At 32.4% G+C, this 12,790-nt stretch overlaps 1 protein-coding gene across 1 annotated transcript; it reads left to right on the forward strand.

Annotated features, from left to right (window-relative positions):
- Window positions 1-9,565: 9,565 nt before the first annotated feature.
- Window positions 9,566-10,500, forward strand: LOC120138400 (transcription initiation factor IIB-2-like). Its single transcript, XM_039153873.1, has 2 exons — window positions 9,566-10,286; window positions 10,367-10,500. Exons 1-2 carry the CDS (start codon window positions 9,566-9,568, stop codon window positions 10,498-10,500), a joined length of 855 nt encoding a protein of 284 aa, XP_039009804.1.
- The last annotated feature ends 2,290 nt before the right edge of the window (window positions 10,501-12,790 follow it).

Here is a 12,790-nt window from a genome sequence, read left to right on the forward strand (position 1 = left end):
TTGGATTAAACAAATTGGAGTTGCCACCGATCATTTATTTTAAAACAAATGAGTTGATCGGATATCTTATTTCTTACATGATCTGCGTCTTTCCAAATATGTGTCGAATTCGGAAGTCGGTTACAGTCAAGGAAGGGTTAGCACCCTTGAACTGCCCTTTCGGTACTACGCAATTTTCAGTTGTCTTAAATTAAGAAAATTGTAATTTAAAATTAAAATGTACAAATACGATCTCAATTACTTACCTTAGATAGTTTTAAAGGTGTACCTTTAAGAAAGTCAAGAAACGTATTAGATAAAAAATAAAAATAAATAGAATTAAAGAAAATAAAAAACTGTTGAGTTAATCGATTGACGAATAGGCCAAGAGGGGGGGTGAATTGGCAATTAAAATTTTGGTGGAAGCTTTTGCAGAAAATTGAAAGTAATTGCACAGCGATTTAGAGTGGTTCGACTTTCTCAACCAAAGTCTACGTCCACTACCTTAGCTATCCACACTAAGGATTTTCCACAAATTCACTAATTTGTTTTTCTTTTGAGGACAAAGAGTAACCTTACAAACCCTCAAGAATTATACCTCAAATTCTTAAGAACACTCTCTCCCAAAGAGAACAATTCAAATTTGCAAACTTACAAGGAAATCCTCACAAGGTAGATTGTTTGCACAATTCTAGAACAGAGAAAAGAACACTAAAAAATGAATACAATTGAGCACAATAAGTGTTCTTGAAAGCAAACTGAATATTGAATGAAAAATAGGCTTGAAATGCTTAAACTTGAGGTTTGATGCTTTCTCTTTGATTCTCTCTTGATTCTAGTTGCTTGATGTTTCTTGTTGTTGATCAATGGCTCCTAAGCTTAAATACACCTTGAATCACTTCTGAACGTTGGGGATGATTAGTGAAGTCAATAGAGCCGTTTAAGTGTGAAAACAATTAATAAATTCAGCTGGGAGCGTCTCATGCATCGATGCATACCCTAGGTGCATCAAGTGTAAAATTTAAATTTTTTGACCGTTGGACCCTTAGTGTATCGGTGCACTAAGAGTGCATCGATGCATCAAGTGCATTCGATGTTTCAAAATAGCTGAGTGCATCGATGCATGGTTGGTGCATCGATGCATCAAATGCATTCGATGTTCTCATAAAATCTCAGTGCATCGGTGCATGGTGTGTGTATCGATGCATGAAATGCATTCGATGTTCAATTTAATTCATGGTGCATCGATGTATGGATTGATGCATCGGTGCATCAATCTGAAAATTTGATTGTAGGCTTGTGAAAATTGTTTCAAAAATATATTAAGTATAAAACACAATTTTACACATTTAGTAAGGTTTAAAATTGATCTTGAAAGACTTGGAGTAATAATTTGATATTCGATTAATTTAATCGAATATACTTAGAAAATCATTTGTAAAATCTTAAAATTCATTTAACTTAATTTGTTATATCGAAATATCAAAATATTTTCAATAAAAATGATCGAAATAAAGGAAAAAAAGAGTGAAGATAAAAATGAATACGATAAGAAAAATAAAATGAAGGAAAAAGAATAATAATGATAATAATATATACCTAATAAACGAGTAAATAAAAAATAAGAAGAAAATACAAATAAATAAAACAAATGTAAAGAATATAAAAAATAAAAATAAGGAATAAAAATAAAAATGAAATAGAAGAAAAAAAGGGTAAATAGAAATAAATAAATAAAATAATAATAATAATAATAATAATAATAAAAACAGTAAGTAAAGAGTAATAAAAGAAAATAAAAATAGAAGGGTATAAAAATAATAAATAAAATATATGTATATATGTAATAATAAATATAATATTTGCAAAAAATAAAAAATAAATGGAAAAATATATAATAATAATAATAATAATAATAATAATAATAATAATAATAATAATAATACGTATAGATAAATAATAGAGAGAAAAAAATATAATAATGGTAGGGAAATGAAATAAAATAGGATACAAAATATAATGAATATGCATATAAATAAAATGTTTTAAAAAATAATAATAAATTAAAAAAAGATAAAACAAAATAAAATATATAAATATAATAATAATAATAATAATAATAATAATAATAATAATAATAATAATAATAATGAAGTATATATAATAATAATAGTAAGAAAAAAATAAAATATAAAAAAATTGAATTTTTTAAAAGTCTTCCCCTCCTCTTTCTAAATGTCCAAACGATTTTCACAAAATAGGATCGGGGTTCCGTAGATATAAAAAGTTAGTTTCGAAAAAACCTCCTCCGGTCATCGGCCTTTTGAGTTTTTGTAGTTTTACAAATCGAAAGCCAGAAACAACAACACATGCAAGCCTAACAACCTAAAAAGGTAAGGTTTTTTTACCTTTGTTGCCGATGAAACTTTGCAAAAAAAAATTGCTTTGATTGCTCCAAATTTTCCGTTCGTATTTCGTCTATGAATTGTGTGTTACAATAGTGAGTTACAATGACTATTTATAATGCTTATGGATCATATTTTTAGGAGTTTGAATCATAGTAAAATTCTATCATATTTTTAGGAGTTTGAATCATAGTAAAACTCTATCCTATTTTTAGGAGTTTGAATCATAGTAAAACTCTAAAGTTATGTTTGTTTTCTAAATCCCACTAAATCGGGGTTGTTGAGAGTGTTGTACCCGGACGAAAAGGTGTGTTGACAGCTTCGTTCAGTCCCTCGACTATTAAAAGTTACAAAATGGTCACCCGAATATTCATTATTTCTAAACTCATCATTTTTTCGTTAAAAAATTAACAACAGTCTGAGCTGAACGTTAAGATGTTGACTGAGACATGATAAAATCTAGTCTCATAATCTCAAACGACTATATATCTTAGGCAGTAGTTAACGTCCAACTCAGACGACCGTTAATTTTATAATGGAAAAGGACGAGTTTGAATATAATGAATAGTCGATTGCCCCTTTTGTAACTTTTAATAGTCAGGGGATTCAACAAAGCAACTCCCTATAGTTGGAAGACCATTTTGTAACTTTTAATAGTCGAGAGACTCAATAAAATAATATCATATTATAGTCGACAGACCATTTGCGTACTTTACAATAAAAAAAGTTTGGTTATTTGAATAAATCGAACTAAATCAAGGTGTTTGGATGATTTATAAAATATGTTTAAAAATTATGGTTATTCGAATGCAATCGAATTTAATTTATAATTAACTTTTATTTATAATAAAATAAGTATTCTATATTTCAAATAATGAGAATAAATTATAAATATTATAAAAATATTTTTAGATATATTTACGTTTTTTTTAAATTTATCAAATAAATTTCAAATAAGCATAATACAAATATATTTTTATCAAAATGAAGTCAAATCTATTTATCTTATTTTCTAATCAGTACTAAGGTTTTATTCACGGGAAATATTTAAGAAAATGGTTCTATGAAGTTGGGCCGAATCGACCTCTAATTTTTAATTCAACAGGCGGAAATGCTGGTTTGATATTTTTAATATTTAAAACTTATTTTTATATTAAAACAAGAGTAAAGTATATCCACCGACTATAGGATACTATTTTTTCGAGTCATTCAACTATCACAAGTTACAAAGTAATCCATCGACTATAAGGTTTTGTTTTATTGAGTCTTTCAACTATTAAAAGTTACAAAATGGTTAACTGACTATTCATCATGTTTTAAACTCGTCATTTTCCGTTAAAAAATTAATGGTCGTCTGAGCTATATGTTAGCATGCTGACTAAGATATGATAGTCATTTGAGATTATGAGACCATATTCTATCATATCTCAATCAGTAGGTTAACGTCCAGTTGAGACTATCATTGGTTTTTAACATAAAAGAATGAATTTAGAATATAATGAATAGTCACGTGACAATTTAATAACTTTTAATAGTCGAGAGACTTAACAAAACAACTCTTATAGTCAGAGGACTACTTTATAACTTTTAATAGTTGGAGGACTCAAAAAATAATATCCTATAGTTAGAAGATAATTTTTGAACTTTACCCTAAAAATAATGATAATTAACAAAAGAAATATTTTAACTTCATAGTTTTATCTTTCACATCAGATTTATCGAATTTGAAAGATAATCGTAAAGTCATCAAAGTGATCATCAAACCCTAAACTTCGAATAAGACGCATGATCACAAAACTCCAAAACAACACCTTGATCTTTAAAGTTAAAGAAACAACGCTCCCTAATGCAGAATATATCCGAGAGACAGACGCAAGAATTTTAATTAAGGTGTAGACTTAAAAAATTATATTAAAATTTTAGAAAATATAAAATTATAAAATTTTAAAATATACTAAATAAGATGATGAACTTATCTTAAAGTCTCTGATTCTCATCAACCTCTACTTCTCAGCGCTGATTTGTCCCATGGTTCTAGTGCTTCATGTTTTTGCCATCACCTTGTCACATTTCCTCCTTATAAATCATTATAATTCAACATGTATTACGTGTTATATTTGTCATTCTTTGTCATCACATTACCATCCTAAATAAACCACTACAACCACCACTACATCCGATGTATAAACCAAACTCACATCCATAATTAGGGATGGATCGAGAGGCGTCTGAGACAATTTTTCTGTAAATTTTAAATTATCATATATTTTAGTTTTTTATAAGTTTGTCCCCTAACATAAAATCATATGATTGTCTCTGTCCACAACAACCACCGACAGTGACTGAATCATATCTGACCATTAAAATCTAAATCATTGTCATCCCAAATCTTTCTTATATCTACTTCTGAGAGTGAATCCATTTTTTTTAATACATGAATGAAGGTAATTTTAAAGCGTTAACTCATACAAAATCTTTCTACCATCTAGATCTTCTCACTTGAACCCAACCCCCTAATGTTTCATGATAATAACATCCCAAACTAGCAATATTTCAAAAGCCGATGATCGGCTTGACTTAAGAATTTATAGAGTCGTTGAACATTTTTTTTATTTTCTAAAACTACGACTTCTAAAAATTTATAAATTCTTTGAACATTTTTTCATTTTCTAAAACTACGACTTCAGAGTTCTTCGTGTTGGATTAAATCTTTGATGATCTATTCTTCATTTCCCTTAAACTAAAACCCTATTCTTCTTCCAAGTTATATGGCTTTTCTAGCTCACAGATCAAATATATTTCTTATGTTAGAGAGGTATGATTCTGAAAGGGATATCCAATAAATTTTAGTCTTGCCATCTCATTTTCCTTTGTGATGCAATCCAAACTAGCTCCAACTTTCTCCATGACTTGATCACACCATGAATGTTCTTCAAAGCTGATTTTAAGGGAGTTCTTCCTTACTTTATCCTTTATTATCTTCTATATGCATCATTTAATGTTATAAGCATGCTTTTTCTCCTTAAACTATACTTGAATAATCATATGTTATCATTCACTTGCATACTATATGATTTTCATGCATAACATATGTTTCCACATCTTTAATTAGCTTTATATTATGTTTTACATATGTTTTAGATTCATTTATTATGTTTGTCATGTTATTTTAGCTCATGTTATGTTTATATTAGCTCAATAGCTTTACATCCATGTTTCTTTAGCTCATTTGCATGTATGCAACTCTTTTCTAGCTCATATATGTTTTCTTAAAGCTCATGAACGTCCTATGCCTTCTATCTAGCTTATATACATGTTATCTTAGCTTCTAGATGATCATTCATTGCTCATATCACTCAAACACCTCACGGCATCATGCATTTTACCTTAAATGTGCTCACACATTGCTTACTCGATTTATTTGTTGATTCCTATAGGTGAAACACAAAGCAAGGCATATTATGGAAGCTTGGTTAGCTAAAAGGACAAGCATAACAACTCACACTAGGTCATGAATGTTATGACAGCTCATTTCTTCACTTAAGGAGCTTCAACTTAGTTGGAGGAGCTAGTATGTAGCTGATAGCTGGAGGAGAGCTTTCGACCAAATTGCTGAAAAGTGAACTAAAGGTAGCTGGAAGTAGTTGGGAGAGTAGCTGAGGAGCTGAGAAGACCAAAGCTAACTAGCTTGAGATCATCAAGCTATAACTCACCTAGTTAGCTACCAAGACACTCACCTAGCTTACCTTGAAGCTAGTTCATCTCTAGGTTTCTCATGGACTTCAAAGACATCATCCTATGGTCTCATCCTCACCAAAGCATTGTATGAAGACCCGTGTGCATTCAAGAAAAGGTTTCCATGTGCATCATTCAAGCATGTGCACTCCATGTGACATCAAATAGGCTCCAAAACACCAAGGGAAGCTTCCTATTCGGCTAAAGACTCATTCCACTTTATTTTGATGCCAAGTAACTTCCAAATACATTTAAAACATCCTTAGGGCCGAACCAACACCTTATCATTTGGCAAAGAGCATGTATTTTCATTAAAATAATGTATTTTCATTAAAAATCATGTATTTTTAAAGGGATTCCAACCATAGCCGAACCTTCATGTATCCATTCAGCCTAAACCCTTTGAAAACTATAAATAGGACATTAGTTTGTCATTTGAAAACTATAAATAGGCCATTAGTTTGTCATTTGAAAACAATCATTTTTGCTTGAATTCAATTTATTGTGAGGTTATCCTCTTTACAAGTTCTTTTAAACTTTTATTGACTTATCAAGACACTTAGGTGCTTGTGGCATCAACCTCTTCTATTTCCATTGATACTTGTCGTTCTTATCTCCATTATAGATAGAGGGTCCAAGCCCGATTCTACCACCCCTTAATTAGACTTGTAAGGCTGGGTCTTTGCTCTCTTATATCACTGGTTCTTCTTTAGTATATTTAAGATATTATCCTACCATTTTTCCTTGTTTCTTAAGCCCAAACCATTTCCATTTCAACAACACTTCTGCAGCTATTCATATATATAAAATTAGCCTACCATTAACATATTTCATTTACCACCAAGCCTTCAATTTGTAGCCCGTCTTCTTGCAGGTGCTTGCTCTCCACTAGATCCACAATCAATGGCAGATTAGCCTATATCATATGGTATTCAGAGCCTTGGGTGAAGAGCAACGTGCAACACAAGAAGCCTTACAAAGAAAAGAAAAAAGAAGAAGTACAAAAGGTGCATTCAACAATTGAAAAAAACAACATCAAAGGAAGACTCCAACATCAACTAAAAGGAGTTTCAATTCAACAAAAGTGAAGGCGAAACAAAGTGAAGCACTTCAATAAAAACAACACCAACAAGGTTCAAGATGTCATCAAGACCTTTATTGTGGTGAATGTGAAGTTGTGAGTGACTTTGCAAGTAAGTAACCATTTCTTTTCTTTCATTTCTTCTTTTAGCCACACTTTACATTACATTTTTTCCATCACCTTAACCAATTCCAGACGACGCATACAAAGTACCAATACCTTGACAAGTCTTGAGTAAAGTTTTATTAGGACCTACTAAAGAGGACGAAAGGAAAAAGGCACATGAGAGTGTGAGCACAGAAGAGGACAAAGAAAAAGCTATAACAAGTCCTGAGTGCAAACACGATTGTTGAGTGACAATTTTCTTTCTTTGGAGTGTCTAAGAGAGGTTTTGTGAGAGTTTGATTAGTAAGGTCCTTTTTCACATTTCAATTTTTTTACTAACAATGTTGCTTGATCTTTCATCTTCCCAAGAAATAGAGTACAATCATCAAAGAGAGAATGCATTTCATACTCGTTGCCATGTAAATGGTAAAGTATGTCTTGTAGCCATTGATGGTAGAAGTTGTACAAACCTTGCTAGCACATATATGGTAGAAAAGATGGGTCTTACAACGATCAAACATTCCAGCCCATACGAATTGCAATTGTTGAAAGATGAATAAGAGTTAAAGGTCACTGAACAAGTAATTATGCCATTCTAAATCGGAAGGTATAAAGATGAAGTCTTGTGTGATGTTGTTCCCATGAATTCAAGCCATCTTCTTTTCGATCGACCTTGACAGTTTGATAAACGAGCAATGTTGCCAATACAATCAAGTGCATGAATACCAAACTTAACTGAAGAATAACATTGAATCCACGAAGAAGCAAACCAAAAAGAATGCCATGGAAGAAGTTTTGCATGAGAAACAAGTAAAAGTGGAGCAAGTTGAAAATGAAAATGAGAAAAACATTGGAGTTGAAAATGAGATAGATGAAAAGATTGAATTTGGGAGTAAAGGGGAAAGTGAGTGTAAAAAAGAAAAGGAGAGTGAATTTTTTTTATCTAACCTTACTCTTTCTCCTATTCATTATTTTGTTTTGTAGGACATTCCAAGAGACATGTCGCTTCAAGTTGAAGATTCAAGAAACATGTCTTTTGAAGAACCAATGGTCGTGAGCTTTGGTGATCCAGAAGACATGTCCTTTGACGTTGCAACAATTATACCACTTGAAGTTCAAAAAGATGTATCACTTTAAGTTTGCTTTTCTTATTGCATGATCTCTCTTTTTTTCTCTCAAATTCTTAGAAGACCTTGTCTTGAATCTCTAGCATGAAATCATATTTCTTAACTGGTCTTGAATTTTTCCTATAGACCTTCTTTGTTTGCAAGCGTTTCGCCATTGTTGTAGATTCAAAGAACAAGGTTTCGGGCTCGTTTTTGCAAAAAAGAACAAGTGTTATTCATAAACATTCCTCTAGTCAAGGGAAGTTTCCTTTAGAGATGACGTGGTTGAAAGATCCCGGAGGTTTCGGATTCGAGTGGAGTTAGATGTATAATATCCTCGTCAAGTGACTAATTGGTTAAGGATTTAAGGAGTTTATAGATAATTCAAGAAATATATCCAAAAAATAATATCGACAATGAAGCACACAAGATTTTAAGTGGAAAATCATTTAATAAAAAAGTACCGTAAATCATTTAATATAACGGTTTCGATGCGAGCATTTGTGAGTCCTCTAACCGTCAATAAAAGACCAATTCAATCAGATTACAAATAACTATATTTTTTCGTTGACTTAATTAAAGCCGTACGGAATAATAGAATTACATTTATCTAAGTTATTCAAGTTAACTCAAACTATTTATTCAAGTTATCTCTATAGCTCAAATTATTTAATTTAAAATTTAAAAAGTAATTATATTTTTTATATAGAGTCGAATTTTAATCATCCCCTCCGGACTAAACAAACCACCAACCCCTTATTCCACACCGTTTAGGTTTTTTATTCTTTGGTCGAAGTGGGAAAAAAAACCTAGTGCTGGTAAAATAAAAGAAAAACAGTGTACAATTAGCTGGATTTAAGAACCCAGATTCAGATTATCAATGCAATGTTGGTATTATTTGTGACATATATGGTAATATAAATGGATAATTGACAAATAGAGAGAGGCAAATTTAGTTTCCATATTTGGTTGGATACTATTTAATTATTACTTATCTGGAGTTAGATTTTGTGCACTGCATTCTTTTTTCCCTTAAACCCTAGTTTTCATTATCGGAATAGGATAATATTGCTTTAATTCCCTATAAATAGTACCCAAATCTGGATTTTTACACATTCAATCCTCCTTCGACTCGAAAAAACAAAGATCCAACTATGCCTGCACGCATCTGTTCAACCTGTCAAACAGACACTGAAATTGTTGTTGATCATAAGGCTGCTCATGAAGTATGTTCTCGTTGTGGCTCGGTTCTTGAAATCAATCTATTTGATGAGATTTCCGAGGGGGAGAACTCACCATATTGTGTTGAAAACCCGGTTTGCGAAGTCGAGAATTCATCGAATTCGACGTCGTCGACCGTCAGCTCTAACGATCAGAGAACCGTGAGGAGTCCATCGAAGAGAGGGTTGGAGCAGATTGCAGCGATGGTAGATACTCTAGGGTTGACGGAAGGGACGAAAGATAGAGCCTGTAAGATATACAATGCAGTCGATATTCTGAAATCATGTAGGGGAAGAAGCATAAGTTCCATTGCGGCGGCTTCTCTTTTCATCGCTTGTAAAGAGATCGGATCGTCGCGGACGCTGAACGAAATCTCGGCTGTGTCAGACGGAGTCACGAAGAAGAATATCAATCGAACCGCTGAAGCAATAAAGAAACAGCTGGAAGTCGAGTCATGGTTGGTGCAACCCAGCGAACAAATCCGACGGTTTTGTTTGAAACTCGACATGGAAAACCGTGCCATTAAAGCAGTCCAAGAATCTGTTGAAAGAGCACAACAGATTGACATAAGGAGAAGTCCCAAATCTGTTTTGGCAGCCATTATTTACATGGTAATTAAGCTTTCTCAGGGAGATCAGCCAGTTTCAGTTAAAGGTAAATATCGATTTCTTCCGTAAATATCAGATATGTGTAAGAACTTATTAATTGGTGAATATTGGGATCACTTAATGTAGATATTGCAATGGCTTTGGAGGTGACTGAGGTTACAATAAAGAAATCATTCAAAGAAATTTCAGTTTATGCATCAAGGGTGATACCAGATTGGTTCGTTGGAGAAGAAGACGTCAACAAAATTACCTCCCCTTGATTTGAAGCTTTTGGAACCATGACTTCATGTTTCTGTTGTTGTAGTACTCATACATGTTAATACCAATTTATTTTGGTATTTCCTTCTACATTTTTCTGTATTTCAAATGTATTTTGACACATATATCATTTCAAATATATCGGTTGTATTTTGTTTCCTTCTACATTTTTCTATATTTCAAATATATTTCGACACATCTAATAATGAGATTATATCCGATTTATAACCTCATAGGAAATGTATTTCATAATATTCAACTGGAGTAAAAGGGTTAAGTTAGTTTCAAACAAGTGGATGTTCAAATATAGCATCCGAGGAAAATCAATTGGGTATAATGTTATGCTGGGAAGGATTAAACTGTTATGAACCCGTCCGAGAAGATGTTATTGATTGATCTTGCTAATGAATATTTCCTGACAAGATTTGCATGGGAGGAGGACTATACTAGAATTCTACTTGGAGTACCTTGTATGATCTATGGAAGCTACCTCGCGGTTCAACCATGGACTAGGCGTTGTTCTACTGCAGAGAAACATCCATCATAGATCTTAGTGACATGACTTCTAGGTTTTCCTTATGGCTATATACTAAAAATCTCTTTAGTATTATTGTTGGTATTATAGGCAAAGTTGTTAAGGTGGATTACAACAAGAGATTGTTGCAATAGAAAAAGTGGGATTGGTGCGTTAACTAAAACAAATTCCAATTACCTTTGACAGTAGCAAACATACGGGAATCTAGGTCCTTAATATTACATTCGTGTAGTCCAACTCTATATTAGTTAGTCACGAGCCCGATTTATGAACATTACAAGGCATGAGTTTGAAAAAAGCTTTCAAGAAAACTATGACCTTGAATATTGTTGTTAAAAATGTTCAAAAGCTCGGAAAAAAGTGAATATCGAGCACCCCTTTTACATGGTCTTAGCTGATTAGGTGGCTTTCTATGAATATAGCTAGAGCTCGATAATGTCCAAATTGAAGATGGTAATCAGTGTCAGATGGCCTGTAATAAACCGATTTTATGAGTCAACACATGTTAGTTAACCCGAGAGGTCTAGGAACTAATTAATATATATGATAAAAACCATTGGGCCAAATGTGGGTCTCTTAAATAAGAATTGGACTTGAATGGACATAAAAAATATACTTTTATTAGAAATTAAATCACCATTGAAGAAATGAGTAATTAGACCTTTGAAGGATAAAAGGGATGAAATTCATTGAATTTCTCTTATGTCACAAGGGAAAAGAGGCAGAAGGCTGAGCACTCTTTCTCCCCTATCTCACTCATTTTCTTCTCCCTCTTCCCTATCCAAGCTCCATACCTCCAAAGGTGAAATTTTTTGTAATCTTCTAAGGTTTAGGTCAAACGAAAGGTAACTTTTAGCACTAGAATTCACTCCATATTTTCTATGAAGATCGTGTAGAGCAAAGTTGAGGGTTTAAGAAAGATTTTGGTTTCTATGGTGTTATGAGCTCCATTCTTAACACCTTGAGTCTTCTTGTAACATTATGTGTGATTAGAAAACCTTTGTATTTCATAATTGAGTAGAGAAAATGGTTGAAGAGCCTTCCTGTTGTAGAAGAAAGGAAAAACTTGGTGGAAGTTGAGCAAGGGGCTTTATTTCATTATTTCCAGCATCATTGTAGTACAATTCCAACTTTGGAATGCTTCTTTAGCTTCATAACTGTGATGCCTTGCTTTTTGGCGTTTGATTATTGACTGTTGAGTGCCAATCATGCTTTATGATTCAATTTCATGTCCTTGTTAAACATGTGTTATAATGATGTTAAATGACCCTATGTAACCCATATAAACCTTAGGAATTAATTAGAGCTTTGTCTAAGGTGTTTAGGAAGGTTTTAGAGTGATTCTTAAACTTGGAAATAGAGATTTTTAGACCTTGATATCAGTACTTGAAGAACAGTACCAATACCATATGAATATATAAAGAAATTTGGGGAAATCTGGAAGGGTTTTCAAGTGGTAGTGATGGTGAACTTTAATAGATTCCAAGCACATTAAGATCGCAAGTGGCATAGTTTTATATAGTGATAGTGGCATCATGAAAGATTGAAACTTAAACGGACAATTCCACGTATTTGATTCAAGTGATATGAATTCTTTAACGATGAAAATTACCAAGTAGGAGGTCCAAAATTATGTGTCCGAGATGTTGCCTCTTAAAGGCCCAAGAATTGACGGAGTGCACCCCTATTAAATTAACCTTCGGATCAATACTCGAATGTTAACTTAAAATTTTGGGTCATTACACGTATCACACTAA

The sequence above is a fragment of the Hibiscus syriacus genome, unplaced genomic scaffold (genome assembly GCF_006381635.1).
Source record: "Hibiscus syriacus cultivar Baekdansim isolate YM2019G1 unplaced genomic scaffold, ASM638163v2 tig00110691_pilon, whole genome shotgun sequence".
Taxonomy (NCBI): Eukaryota; Viridiplantae; Streptophyta; class Magnoliopsida; order Malvales; family Malvaceae; genus Hibiscus; species Hibiscus syriacus.